A 15,985-nucleotide genomic window follows, 5' to 3' on the forward strand; every position below is an offset into this window, starting at 1 on the left:
CAGGATGGAGATAAAACTGAAGTAATCTTATTTGTATTTTCTTTGTATATGCTTGCCATTAGCTTTTTGCGCTTATTCTAAAGTTTCACAGTACGGTGGTATCCAAATAATGCTTTTAACCTCGCGAAGATTAAATATAAAGAATGTGGTATGCATGACCTGAGGTTTTCCCGGCGTACAGAAAACTTTAAAATTTCTCGGGTATTCAGCCAGGTAGCATCGTCCAAAAGGCGCAATATTTTGGCAAGCTGACTTCTTGCTATCTTCAGGCGTTCTTGGAGTCTGATCTCTGATGGATGGATTTTATATCATCTCCACCCCTCTCCGGCAGCCTCCGTATGGGCACTTCCGAGCGGTGCGCGGCCAGTGGTGGGGGAAAAAAGGTGCCCCATGACAGATCATGGGCCGCAGTCCTTCCGCAGTCACAATTGCTTCCATAACACTGCTGTTGGGTGATAATGCTTCTTTTTCTTCTTCTTCAGGTGTTCTGACAGGAGCAGATTTCCATGTACACTGTCGTCGTGTTTTTATCATACTCAAAGCTGGATCCCAGGCCTTGCTTAACTGGAAACTGCTGTCTTTATTTATTAGTTCGTAATGCAGCTGGTTCTCCACTGCCTCCTTGAGGCTACAGTCGCAGAAGGTGTTCAATTGCTGTAACACCTTTGTGCCATCGAAGTTCATGTCATTTCCATGTGAGATGCAGTGCTCTGCCACGGCAGACTTGGTCGGCTGTGTGTTGTCTGCATGGCGTTTATGTTCACTACATCTCTCCTCTACCTTCCAGATAGTCTGGCCTACATGCATTTTCCCGAACTGGCAAGGGATGCTGTAAACTCCCGGTTCCCGGAGTCCTAAGTTGTCCTTGACTGATCCTTATAATGTTATCATTTTGGATGGAGGGCGAAACACTCACTTGACATTGTGTTTTCTGAGTATCCTGCTAATGTGTTCGCAACATATGGTGTAATCGCAGTCGCAACAGATTTTTCTTCATCCTGTGGTCATAGCTTCTATGGTCTTAAGGTGCGCTTTATCCGCCGGAACTATTCATGCGGAATATGACCTGCACATGCTGCAATTCAGCTGCTAGACTGTCACAGTTCGAGATTTTGCGTGCTCTGTGCACCAGTGTGATCAGAACACCCTCTCGCTGTGAAGGAGCACGACAGCTGGAGGCATGCAAATCTGTATGTGTCGGCTTATGACAGACGCTGTGTCTTAGTGTGCCATCTGGTCTTCGCTTTATGAGCACATCCAGAGATGACGAGTGACCTTCGCAAAAGGCAGTATGATTTGGTCCTCTCGGCATCTCGGTAGAAAGACAAGGGAGGCCAGAAGGCACTCCTCCTTGTTCCGCAGCTTGTCCAGCTTGTTGATTTTGTTGTGCATCTCCTCCCCATAGAGGTACTTGATGTGTGATCCGAGTTGCTTCACTAGACCAAGACTACCTAACTTCTAAGTTATTTGTGTTGGCAGCAGCTCTTAATTCAAACTCTGGCTAGCTTATTTCATCTTGTTTGGAGAAAAGAGTTTGGAAAACCTTAGTTTGTAACTCCTATTTATTGTAACTGTTGTTAAAGCATTACCATTGCTATCACACAGTGAAGGTATTTATTGTGTCTTGCCACTATTATACTTTACTTATGACTAAAATGTCTAGATTTTCTGCCACATTTCAAGAGTTTGATAGTGGAAACTATTAAAAACATCTCACATTGAAATCCATGTTATATTGAGAGCTCCAGTAAAACTTCTCCAATGTAGAGGATTTTGCACTCTAAGCATGATTCTTCATTGCTTCTACAACAGTGTTCTGACCTGTTTTGCATATCATGGGGAATCAGCTCCACCTTATAATTTATTTGGTATAAATCTCTCAGCTGTTTTGTATCCACACCATATCTGGTTTATGCTTAGATAGTTCTGCTTTTCGAAATAGGTATATTTTTTGCATTTAATTTTGGTGGGTTTTAGATGCAATGTTATTCTCACTACAACAACACTGTGGTCACTAATTCTTGTATCTGTCATGATGTTCCCTATTTGCTCAGGATTATCCATATATATTCACAATGTTGATAACGGCTGTGATTTGGGGTCTGAGTGGGGTACTGTGAAGTGGGGGGTGGGGGTGGGGGGTGGGAGGGGTGGGGGATGGGGGGGGGGGGCAGGGATCAGTGTTGGGGCCACTCCTGTTCCTTATTTATATAAATGATATGCCCTCTAGCATTACGGGTAACTCTAAAATATTTCTGTTTGCTGGTGACACTAGCTTGGTAGTGAAGGATGTTGTGTGCAACATTAGCTCGGTTTCAAATAGTGCAGCACATGACTAAGTTCACGGCTTGCAGAAAATAAACTAACGCTAAATCACAGTAAGACTCTTCAACAAAACCTGAAATTTTAATTTCACAGAATGGAAATGTGATTAGTGAAACTGAACAGTTCAAATTTCTAGGTGTTCAGATAGATAGTAAGCTGTCGTGGAAAGCCCACGTTCAGGATCTTGTTCAAAGACTTAATACTGCCATTTTTACTATTCGAACGAGATCAGAAGAGTGTGATCGTCCGACACGAAAATTAGTCTACGTTGCTTATTTTCATTCGCTTGTGTTATATGGTATTATATTTTTGGGTAACTCTTCCCTTTCTAAAAGGACATTTTTGGCTCAGAAACACACAGTTCCGGCAATAAGTGGTGTAAGTTCACAAACCTCTTGTCAACCGCTGTCCAGTAGTCTGGGTATTTTGACAATGATATATATATATATATATATATATATATATGGTTATAATACAGGGAAACATTCCACGTAGGAAAAATATATCTAAAAACAAAGATGATGTGACTTACCAAATGAAAGTGCTGGCAGGTCGACAGACACACAAACAAACAAACATACACACAAACTTCAAGCTTTCGCAACAAACTGTTGCCTCATCAGGAAAGAACGAAGGAGAGGGAAAGACGAAAGGATGTGGGTTTTAAGGGAGAGGGTAAGGAGTCATTCCAATCCCGGGAGCGGAAAGACTTACCTTAGGGGGAAAAAAGGACAGGTATACACTCGCACACACGCACATATCCATCCACACATATACAGACACAAGCAGACATATTTAAAGACAAAGAGTTTGGGCAGAGATGTCAGTCGAGGCAGAAGTGCAGGGGCAAAGATGTTGTTGAATGACAGGTGAGGTATGAGTGGCGGCAACTTGAAATCAGCGGAGATTGAGGCCTGGTGAATAACGGGAAGAGAGGATATATTGAAGAGCAAGTTCCCATCTCCGGAGTTCGGATAGGTTGGTGTTAGTGGGAAGTATCCAGATAACCCAGACGGTGTAACACTGTGCCAAGATGTGCTGGCCGTGCACCAAGGCATGTTTAGCCACAGGGTGATCCTCATTACCAACAAACACTGTCTGCCTGTGTCCATTCATGCGAATGGACAGTTTGTTGCTGGTCATTCCCACATAGAATGTGTCACAGTGTAGGCAGGTCAGTTGGTAGATCACGTGGGTGCTTTCACACGTGGCTCTGCCTTTGATCGTGTGCACCTTCCGGGTTACAGGACTGGAGTAGGTGGTGGTGGGAGGGTGCATGGGACAGGTTTTACACCGGGGGCGGTTACAAGGGTAGGAGCCAGAGGGTAGGGAAGGTGGTTTGGGGATTTCATAGGGATGAACCAAGAGGATACGAAGGTTAGGTGGACGGCGGAAAGACACTCTTGGTGGAGTGGGAAGGATTTCATAAAGGATGGATCTCATTTCAGGGCAGGATTTGAGGAAGTCGTATCCCTGCTGGAGAGCCACATTCAGAATCTGATCCAGTCCCGGAAAGTATCCTGTCACAAGTGGGGCACTTTAGTGGTTCTTCTGTGGGAGGTTCTGGGTTTGAGAGGATGAGGAAGTGGCTCTGGTTATTTGCTTCTGTACCAGGTCGGGAGGGTAGTTGCGGGATGCGAAAGCTGTTGTCAGGTTGTTGGTGTAATGGTTCAGGGATTCCGGACTGGAGCAGATTCGTTTGCCACGAAGACCTAGGCTGTAGGGAAGGGACCGTTTGATGTGGAATGGGTGGCAGCTGTCGTAATGGAGGTACTGTTGCTTGTTGGTGGGTTTGATGTGGACGGACGTGTGAAGCTGGCCATTGGACAGGTGGAGGTCAACATCAAGGAAAGTGGCATGGGATTTGGAGTAGGACCAGGTGAATCTGATGGAACCAAAGGAGTTGAGGTTGGAGAGGAAATTCTGGAGTTCTTCTTCACTGTGAGTCCAGATCATGAAGATGTCATCAATAAATCTGTACCAAACTTTGGGTTGGCAGGCCTGGGTAACCAAGAAGGCTTCCTCTAAGCGACCCATGAATAGGTTGGCGTACGAAGGGGCCATTCTGGTACCCATGGCTGTTCCCTTTAATTGTTGGTATGTCTGGCATTCAAAAGTGAAGAAGTTGTGGGTCAGGATGAAGCTGGCTAAGGTAATGAAGAAAGAGGTTTTAGGTAGGGTGGCAGGTGATCGGTGCGAAAGGAAGTGCTCCATCGCAGCGAGGCCCTGGATGTGCGGGATATTTGTGTATAAGGAAGTGGCAACAATAGTTACAAGGATGGTTTCTGGGGGTAACGGATTGGGTAAGGATTCCAGGCGTTCGAGAAAGTGGTTGGTGTCTTTGATGAAGGATGGGAGACTGCATGTAATGGGTTGAAGGTGTTGATCTACGTAGGCAGAGATACGTTCTGTGGGGGCTTGGTAACCAGCTACAATGGGGCGGCCGGGATGATTGGGTTTGTGAATTTTAGGAAGAAGGTAGAAGGTAGGGGTGCGGGGTGTCGGTGGGGTCAGAAGGTTGATGGAGTCAGGTGGAAGGTTTTGTAAGGGGCCTAAGGTTCTGAGGATTCCTTGAAGCTCCGCCTGGACACCAGGAATGGGATTACCTTGGCAAACTTTGTATGTGGTGTTGTCTGAAAGCTGACGCAGTCCCTCAGCCACATACTCCCGATGATCAAGTACCACAGTCGTGGAACCCTTGTCCGCCGGAAGAATGACGATGGACCGGTCAGCCTTCAGATCACGGATAGCCTGGGCTTCAGCAGTGGTGATGTTCGGAGTAGGATTAAGGTTTTTTAAGAAGGATTGAGAAGCAAGGCTGGAAGTCAGAAATTCCTGGAAGGTTTGGAGAGGGTGATTTTGAGGAAGAGGAGGTGGGTCCCGCTGTGACGGAGGACGGAACTGTTCCAGGCAGGGTTCAATTTGGATAGTGTCTTGGGGAGTTGGATCATTAGGGGTAGGATTAGGATCATTTTTCTTCGTGGCAAAGTGATACTTCCAGCAGAGAGTACGAGTGTAGGACAGTAAATCTTTGACGAGGGCTGTTTCGTTGAATCTGGGAGTGGGGCTGAAGGTGAGGCCTTTGGATAGGACAGAGGTTTCGGATTGGGAGAGAGGTTTGGAGGAAAGGTTAACTACTGAATTAGGGTGTTGTGGTGCCAGATTGTGTTGCTTGGAATTTTGAGGTTTGGAGGGAGTGGAGCTGGAAGTGGCAGACTGAGTAAGTCACATCATCTTTGTGTGTGTCATATATATATATATATATATATATATATATATATATATATATATATATATATATATGATGATGTGACTTACCAAATGAAAGTGATGGCATGTCGACAGACACACAAATAAACACAAACACACACACAAAATTCAAGCTTTCGCAACAAACTGTTGCCTCATCAGGAAAGACGGAAGGAGAGGGAAAGACGAAAGGATGTGGGTTTTAAGGGAGAGGGTAAGGAGTCATTTCAATCCCGGGAGCGGAAAGACTTACCTCAGGGGGAAAAAAGGACGGGTATACACTCGCGCACACACACACACACACACACACATATCCATCCACACGTATACAGACACAAGCAGACATTATATATATATATATTCCATAATGACATTTCTTGTTAGCAATATTAGCTTATTTGAAAGAATAAGCAGCTTTCACTCGGTTAATATCGGCAGAAATTAAACCTGCATTTGAATCGGACTTCCTTAACTCTTGTGCAAAAAGGTGTGCACTATATTGCTGAATCCATTTTCAATAAGCTACCACTCGAATTCAAAAATCTTAGCAGTAATCCACGCGCTTTCAAATCAGAACTGAAGAGTTTCCTTGAAAAATTAAGCTGATTATTATTGTATTGTTGATTGCGCTTACTTAATCTTATGTACTGACTTTTTTCAGGTGCATAAACTTGCTGGCCAAATATTTAATGTCAGTATTATGCCCTTATGTCAGTAAATGTTAGCACCACATCACGAACTCTGTACATTTCATTCAACAGGTGCAAGAACGACATCTCCATGACCAGGACCTTATGGTGGGCTTTAATATGGTATCCCTCTTCACCAGAGTGCCCCATGCTGATTTCCTGAAGTTGATGAGACAGAAATTCAACCTAACAACGACTAATCTCTTCGAATTTGTCCTCACGTCAACAATTATCTCTGTTCAGTGGTGACTATTTTGAACAAACTAATGGTGTCGCCATGGGAGGCCCTCTGTCATCACTTGTAGCAAACTTGTTTGTGGAGGACTGCGAAGAGAAAGCTCTGGAAACAGCTGCACTGAAGCCTACATGGTTTTTCAGATATTTTGATGCCACATTGGTAGTGGGGCCACATAGGAATGAAAGACTTGAGGAGTTCCTCTAACATCTAAGCACACTGCACCTCAGTATCAAATTCACCATGGAGTCAATCGCAGAATGGACGGGACTTTAGGACAATGTGTGTACAGGAAAGCCACCCACACTGATTGGTATCTACAGGCTGCCAGTTAGTGCCATTCTTCACAGCATGATGATATGCTATGTACACTGGTACACAGGGCCTGTGCAATATTGGACAAAGGAAGCCTATCAAGACAGCTTAACCGCATTAAGCATGTTTTCAAGAAGGATGGATACAACGAGAGACAAATTCAATGTGCTTTCAGGCAGAAAGTACAAGCCCTGTAGAGAGAAAACAATGATGAGCAGAAAATAATGGCATATCTGTCTTACATCAGCAAAGTTTTTTACAAAATTGGCACAATCCTGGACTGATGTAACTTTAAATTTGTTTTCTGTCCGCGTCCGGGAAAGTGTGTCTATTAGGCACGGTGAAATGACTGTGCTCCATAAACCAGGTGTTTACCACATGCCGTGTAAATGCGGTAAGGTGTATATCTGGTAGACTGTAGGGACAATCTAAGATAGATGCAAGGAACACTGAAGAGACAATGAACTTACAGAAACAACAATATCTGGGGTTCCACAACACTGCATGGCTACAGGGGACTCCATGAAGTATGAAGAAACTGAAGTGCTAAGACAGACCTCGTCATTTTGGGACTGTGTTCTGAAGGAGGCTATTGAAATACAAGTGGCTGTTGGGCTGATGAGCAGGGACACTGGGTTCACCCTCTACAGAGCTTGGGATCCAGCACTCAGCGAACTAAAATTACAGTGTTGGCCGAGGGTGACTTGCATGTCAGATGGATCAGAGTTTACATCTAGCATCCAGCGGCCTATTCCCCCACCACTCCAATTGTCATGGCATGTGACTGCCAGTAAAGGAATGGGTGGGGAAGGAAGACATCAAAGCAATTCAAAGGCATGCTGCTAGATTTGTTACTAATAGGTATTATCAACACGCACTTCTTTTCGCAAAATGTTATTAATAAAGTTTAGAGAATTGGCATTTGAAGCTGACTGCTGAATGATCCTACTGCCACCCATGCACTTTTCGCATAAGGACCATGAAGACAAGGTACGCGAAATTACAACTTATATGGGCCGTTGTTTTTCCCCCTCACAATTTGTGAGTGCAACAGGAAAGGCAATGAACACCAGCGGTACAAGGTACTCCCTGCCATGCCCCATACAGTGGCTTGTGGAGTATGTAAATAGATGTAGATATCATGTATGATGTGACAGTGAAGGGGGTGGGGGGAGGGGAGTGTTTACATCTATATCATCAATAGGTGATCGCCACTCTCAGCCGAGTTCTCAGAGTATTCATGTAACACTTGCATGAATAAAGGTTTATATGAATAAATTCTGGAAAACACGATAAAAAAACACTAACAACTTATAAAAAAAAAGGATATTTAAATATATAAAATTTGTCTGTTCATCACGATTATTTCACTGTATGCTCTATTCGGGATAGCAGGATAAATTGCTTCTCACCATACAGAGGAGCCATCGAGTCGCAGACACAAACAATACAAAGACTGCTATATAATAAAGTTTTCAACCAAAAGGCCATCTTCTGAATGGGAAAACCCCCCCCCCCCCTCTCTCTCTCTCTCTCTCTCTCTCTCTCTCTCTCTCTCTCTCTCTCTCTCTCTCACACACACACACACACACACACACACACACACACTTTCCCAGAAGTCCAAGTCACACACGTGACAACTGTGCTTTAAATGTATAGTAGTCTTCTCACTGAGCCTGTCTGCAACTCAACATCTCCTGAATATGGTAGGGAGTAATCTATCCCTTTTCATAAAGTTATCCCATCGTGGACTTTCCACTGTCAAATACCCTACCTTCTGCAGACCTAACCACCACAGTCTTCAGTTCAATTAACATCCGTCTCACCATACCCTTATTAATGTTTGCTGTTGCTGGTGTACATACAATGTTCTTACTCACTCACAAACAAATGAGTTACAAAATAGATAAAATTATAATAAATTATTCTTTCTGCTGCTTATTGTAGGAAATTAGCCGCTCAAACACAGCAGGTGTTCCCGCGGCGGTTATTAGTTCTAAACTGTGAGAAAAACAATTTGCTTGATGATTATTTAACAGATTACAGTAAATGGAACAAGCTACTTGTCATTTGTACCACAGACATTGCAATATGTTGGCTTATTAATGAACACCTTTTGTTCTTATGTTATATGCCATGCTAGCATTCCTTTGGGTGTTGTAGTATTTGTAACAAATTGCAATCTTATTCAGTAATTATACTTTGTTGGATTCTGAGGCTGGCAACGTACAGTTTCAGATATCGTCCCAATAGCAAAGTTGATCAAGCTGCAGGCCTGCTGCCTAGATCTTTATATTAGCTTACCATCAAGTACCAAATGCTGTTAAACTGACCACGAACTTTAACAAGGGTGAAACAGTTCTGCTGGAAAACCCTGAACATTGTATTTTGGGTCAAAACAAGTGCAGGAAGAGAGGTTCTATTAATCATCTTTAGTTTGAATACACAACAAATAATGGTACCCTTTGAGGAAATGGCAATAATGGATATAACAAGTTGCCGAGACCATCTAAGAAGCCATGGGAAGCGCAAATTGCAAACAGTTACAGATTGTGATCAATATCAAAATTTCTGAAAAATGGCAGACAGTTTAAAAACCATTCTTAGTTATGGTGCTTTAGCAGAGGTTAACACATTCTTTAGAACTGATCATGGGTCTCTGGTTTTCAACTCAGGGATGCATTAAGGGGAGTTAGAACAGGAAGGAAAAAAAAAAAAAAAAAAAAAAAAAAAAAAAAAAAAATCACGTTTTCGGATTTTTATCTCATTACTAAATTTGCAATTTTCCAAATAAACTGATTATATATATGGTCTCAGCTCTCTGAGACTGCAGACATGGGTGCAAGTTTTGTGTGTGTGTGTGTGTGTGTGTGTGTGTGTGTGTGTGTACACGTACTGCTGACAAAGATGATGTGACTTACCAAACGAAAGCGCTGGCAGGTTGATAGACACACAAACAAACACAAACATACACACCAAATTCAAGCTTTCGCAACCAACGGTTGCTTCATCAAGAAAGAGGGAAGGAGAGGGAAAGACGAAAGGATGTGGGTTTTAAGGGAGAGGGTAAGGAGTCATTCCAATCCCGGGAGTGGAAAGACTTACCACCCTTGGGCAAATTCTCTGCGTTTACAAATGTCTGCTTGTGACTGTGTGTGTGTGTGTGTGTGTGTGTGTGTGTGTGTGTGTGTGTGTGTGTGTGTGTGTGCGCGCGAAGACAGTATGTAATCTTTCTTACCTGTTATTCCTGTTAGTCGTTTATTTGCACTCTGGTAGTCTGAATCTATGGATTTCGCTAATAATTATAATAACGCTTATCATTCGCACACCCAGTGAACAACATATACAAACAGCGATTGGCATCCATCAGTTCGGGTTTATCTGCCAAAGCTCCTGTATCCCTGTCTGCTTTTGTCTGCAAGGAAGTTTTTTTATTTCCAGACATGACGGGAATTCTTCTGGCAGACACAACACACACACTATGCGTGTACTCAAAAATCAACCTATGATTCGTTCAGGTATCAACTTAGAATGTGTTCAAAAACCAATAGGTATGCGTTTCAAAATCATATGAACAATCGATAGACCAATGTGCGCTGGATTCTAGACACCCTGAGAAACGAGGTTTTTCTTCAAGAATATGAAACTGATGCCCCCTTGAAATTGCCGCCCAGGGCACATGCCCCAGTTTGCCAGGCCCTCATACTAGATCCAGGCCTGCACACATACGCACCCACCCACCTACCTACCTACCTACCTACCTACCTACCTGCGCGCACACGCACACGCGCACGCGCACGCGCACGCGCACGCGCACGCGCACGCGCACGCGCACGCGCACGCACACACACACACACACGCACACACACACACACACGCACACAACAATGATATTACCCTAGCTTTTTGAACTATTAGATCATTCCTAGGAGAAGTGATGGATAGAATTTATAGGAAACTGTGTCACTCCGACTCTAGGATGAGAGGGACACACCTGTAGTGAGTCCCAGATGGTATATTGGTAAGCCTCAAATATCGTGTTTTAAATGATAGTTTAGTATGTACACCTTTTTTTCTTTTCACGAGTTTATCATCATGTCTACCAGAACTGAAGATACCCAGTACACTTAAATTTCTGTTTTCCTTTATGAAGATTATATGTTGGGCAGATGTTCGTGCCAATTTCACAGCATTCAAAATAGTGAATTAGTTGATCAATGAGACTTACACATTGTCACTTTGTTGTTGATGAATGCTTATGGTGAATATTGCATGACTCCTGCTTGAATGTGCATTCATCGCTGTCGCTCCAGTTGCTCGACATGATGATCCCTAATGAATAAATGGTGTTAGTACAAAAAAATCAAGAAGAAAGCTAAGCTGTAAGCACTCAAGATTTACTTTAAGCCTAATATTTGCATATGTGTGAATTTTTTAAAAAAGTATTTTTTAAGTGATTCATGAACTTCTACACAGAGGCAGAGAAATGATTTTCTCCAATTACATTGCCTGACAATGTCGAAAGAGTTTAAATACAAAAAACTTTTATATCTTGGTAATGGAAAGAACCATTTCCAAGCTGGTGTTATATATACTAACCCTCAAAAGAAGAATTAGGAAAGTAAGGAAAAAAATCATGTAGCCTATACCTGTACGAGGGCTGCAACAGTGCCTTCGAAGTCCGTCACTGGAACTTCTGTCAAATTAGGTATTTTTATAGTTCTTCCATCTTCCCTAATATCGACAACACATCGCATGGGAGCCAAAAGATCAAAAAGTTGTTCTTGGTACAGCTGTAAATAACAGAAACATTACTGCTAACATAGTTATGATATCAATGAAACACCGATAAGCATATAGGTCAATTTTGTCTCCTGACAAAACCATTTATCCAATTTTTTAACAAGAAAATAACAAGACACAAGGTATTAATAAGAAAAATATGCACTTTTCAGACCAAAGTGGTTCCACAGTGGAGACAAAGTTTAGAGGAGGAGAACAAACACTAAATGGGAACCAAAAACGTGAAAAGATGAGGTGAGGTAAAAAAAGAAGAGGAACAAAACTGTGAGAGAGACCAGAAATCAGGATGGTAGTCAGACTGATGTAAGCAAGGATACCGAGGAGGAGGGGGGGGGGGGGGGGAGGAGGAGGCACAGGGGAAGGAGCAAGGGCAGGGAGAGATAATCACTGAAGAACTGTTTTGGCTCAGACACATTTGAAAATAAGTGTCTCTTATGAATGGATCTTCACGGTTCATACTGAATTTGCAAAATAAATATTGTGGGCGTTTACCCACTTTAGATCTGTTGGTGGCACAGGTCTCCCACCATGTGACCTAGTTCCACTTTCAGTGGGTCTTGATAGCTGCCAAGAAACAATGCAGCATATGCCATATTGAATTTGAATGATCATCTTGCTATGAGAATTCTATGTCTTTGTGTCACCTATATGACGACAATGCTTGCAAAATTACAAGTTTTGCGAAACGTGGGTGGCGCACACCCGTGAACTACAGCGTCCAAGTAATTTATCTCACTTTTGTTACTTTTCTTGTTATTCCTTTGATTATAAAGTACTTCATCTCCCCAGTACATTTTCATGATTTCGACTGATCATGACTGCAGACTAATCTTTCACCGTATGTTTTATCATTAATCACCTGTTTCACTTATACCTCTTCCTTCCGATAAATTTTAATACTCGCTTCCTCGGATGCTAAACAACAATTATTGTCCGAGTAGATACAAATTGAGTGTATTAACAACACATTCACGAGTTAATGTGTTACGCGTAATTTAAAAACGTCAAGTCAATTCATTCTACTCTAGTTACATATAACCCAAAACAACACTTACCTTTCGTATGGGCTTTTAATGCCACTTCTCCCATCATTGCCATATCAATGTCGTTTACGCAAATCTTTCCTTCGTGCATGTCTTTCAATGGCACTAGTCATAGTTCATATTAATCTTGTTGCGGCCACAGTTGGCTCAATGCACACTTTCCAGGCATTTTAATCATAATTAAAAAAAAAAAACATACCTGTTCTGCAGTGTTTCCATAAACACGTGTTACAAGTAGAGATGGCCGATAAATCACAGATCGATACTTTGCCACAGACATTTCTTGTCACATGTGTAATATTTGGTTAAGAATTCCACATCCATTTCCATTACTGCCAATATACAGTATCTCCTACTACCAGCACTGCAGTAATGAGCTAACATACCGCAAACAATGACAGTTGCCAGTACTGCAGGTTAATTGTACCCTCACTCTATTCTATGTGAGTGGGGTGGGGATAGCTTTACCCCTCTCGCCCTGCACGTCATTCTGTCGAGTGACCCTCATAACTACTTTGGTCTTTGACCTATACAAGGAGTCTTTTTTCGCCTTTTTAACTTCGACAAGTTAACTGATTTTTAAGTTTGATGATAATTGTCAAGACAAAAATAAGGACTTATATGGACTGTAATTTTAAAAAAAGCACTTATAAAGACTTTACTGCACTGTTCTTACAGACTGTCCAGGGACATTAATGTCGCCACCTGTCAAAACATTGAATAACAACCTTTTGCTGTGCAAGTCACTGAGACACTTGTAGAAAGAGAATCAATGAGGTTCTGCAGGGTACAACAGCAATGTGGAGCCACGTTTACTCCACTGCCATGGCCAGCAATGAGGTTCTATGCTGCACATGGCCTGATTGAGGTGGTCCCACAGATTATGGACCGGGTTTAAATCTGGGGAGTTTTGTGGTTGGAGGAGTACAGTAAACTCATCCCCGTACTCTTTGAACCACATATTTACACTGCAAGCTGTGTGACACACTGTTCTGGTAGGTGGCACTGTACTGAGGAAATACAAACTGATACACTGTGCCTTCCAGAATGACATCACACAGGGAATGCCACTAAAACATTCCCAGTCCATAATGTTCCCTCCTGCGGTCTAGACCCTTCTAATGCTTTTCACACCACACACACCGGTGGCTATCTGTTTGATTGGGGGGGGGGGGGGGGGGGGGGGGAAGAAGAAGAACATTATTCATCCGGAAGGGCCACGTGTCACCACTTAGTGGACATTTATTTGCAGTACTTGCAGGGAAATTCCAGCCTTCATTGCCGATAAACAGCAGTCAGCATGGATGCGTGAACCAGGCGCCTGTGTGGAGGCCAATAAACAGCAAAATTCGCTGAACAGTCACTGAGGAGACATTGTTGGCAGTCCCTTGGTTCATCTGGACAGTCAGTTGCTCAACAGTTTCACACCTAGTCACCCATACACATCTATGGCCCATGGTGTATCATTTCCTTGGCACTGGTTTTTTGTAGTTCCACTTAGCAACACACAGTATACTCTAACCACATGGCATGGGAACAGTTTACAAACACAGCCACTTCAAAAATGCTTCCACACTTGGCCTGAAAGCCAATGATCATGTCTTTTTGGCTGATCACTGTTTCCATATTACAGGAATGATTGCAGTGATTACCACATCCATCCGACATGCTTCATATACTCTCCACTGTTAGTACTGCCACCTGTGAATGGTTATTGGATGCTTACATCGGACATAGGTGACAGTGACATTAATGAAACTGGACCATGCATTTCTAGAGCACCATTCTGTGTGTTTACTGATGGCAATAATCTCCTGCTCCCACTGTAGGGCAAACCTTTGATGGGAGGAACTGCTTCTGCTATGTTTAAGATGTTGATAGTTTTGTGAGGGTTCCATCAATGGTCCCAGTAGGAAGTGTATGAAGCATTAGATATGTACCGTAAGTGTGTGTGTGTGTGTGTGTGTGTGTGTGTGTGTGTGTGTGTGTGTGTGTGTGTCTGTGTGTGTGTGTGTGTGTGTGTGGGGGGGGGGGGGGGGGCCTCCCGCAAGAACTCCTTCCAGACCCCTGGACCAAAACAGGCCAAAACTGACACACAAAACCCTTTGTCTGGGAGGCCCTATATAGGGAGGGTTTATAATAGCCTGGCACTAATATTTATGGAGATACACAGATGCGTATTTAAGCCCCCGCCCTACCGAGTGCCCTGCACAACAGGTGTGTTGCATGGGAGGAGGAGGAGGAGGATAAAGAGGGGGAGACAGATGGTGGTGAGGGGGGGCGGGGGGGGGGGGGGGGGTGGCAGAGGACACTGTAGCGATTCCACCTGCTTTTATTCATTTCATGTGTTGTTGATTGTCCTCAGTGTCTATGTACTGCGTTGCTACACTGGCTGAAAAATGGGTTGTGGATTCCGGCACACACTACTGTAAATCATGTAGCCGACAGGTGCACACTTATGTTTCACAGTACTTTAATTTTCACTTCGCACAACCCCCAATATTACACAGCTATATGGCCAGTGCATTATTATGTAACCTTCGATAAGCCTCAGTAATAGTTTGCAGGCGAAACTCCACATACTGCTACAATAGTTTCTTGTTGAACATCTATGATCAGTAAAACCTCACCACAAAGTTCACAGTTCTCGAATAATCAGGTACATATGGAGCAGACACTGTCACTGTTTTTCAGAAGCCTCTTAATTGTCTGACACTTATTCCACAGTTAATTTGAAGCATTGTTGTTCTAACCAGCACAGGTTACTCATCAGAAACTCTGCCTTGGACTGACTGTCTTGTGACCAAAAATCGGGCCCATATATATAACAATAATAGGTGCTGAAACTACACACTGTTCAAAGTTTGACTTACAGAAATTACAATTGAAACTTAACTCATTAAATTCACTGAATACATTGAGGGGGGGGGGGGGGGGGGAGAAGTTTCTTCTACCTCAAGAGTTAGGCTGAATTATTTGTTTAAATCATTAAATTAACAAATAAGTTACGCAAACAATACTTTTGACAAACTGTTAATTACATTGGAATTAAGGTCTGGCTTTGCTAACATGGTTTCAAATAGAGCCAAATAAATACTTTAAAAATACTAGTGTTTCGTCTTACAAATTTTATAATTAGTATAGAATTTATATTTGTTTATATGTCAACAATAGAATTTTAGTTATGAAACAATTACCGATTTCGCCCTATAATGAAAAAGTAACTAGTAATTGTTGAAATAAATTAGAAGATCAATTGCATACCTAGAACTAAGCACAAAATCAGATCTGGTGTTATATTCTCTAAAACTGAGGGCCAATCTTTC

General features: G+C 42.7%; 1 protein-coding gene across 1 annotated transcript in view; it reads right to left on the reverse strand.

Moving 5' to 3' along the window:
- LOC124795413 (chromosome-associated kinesin KIF4A) overlaps positions 1-15,985 on the reverse strand; it is a 274,052-nt gene that overhangs the window by 124,059 nt on the left and 134,008 nt on the right. Inside the window, exons 4-5 of the mRNA XM_047259435.1 lie at positions 11,463-11,606; positions 11,042-11,145 (exon numbers count right to left, since the gene is read on the reverse strand). Of these exons, the coding sequence (XP_047115391.1) occupies positions 11,042-11,145; positions 11,463-11,606 (248 nt within the window). The remainder of the gene's footprint in view (positions 1-11,041; positions 11,146-11,462; positions 11,607-15,985) is intronic.

Source organism: Schistocerca piceifrons, chromosome 4 (assembly GCF_021461385.2).
Source record: "Schistocerca piceifrons isolate TAMUIC-IGC-003096 chromosome 4, iqSchPice1.1, whole genome shotgun sequence".
Classification (NCBI taxonomy): domain Eukaryota; kingdom Metazoa; phylum Arthropoda; class Insecta; order Orthoptera; family Acrididae; genus Schistocerca; species Schistocerca piceifrons.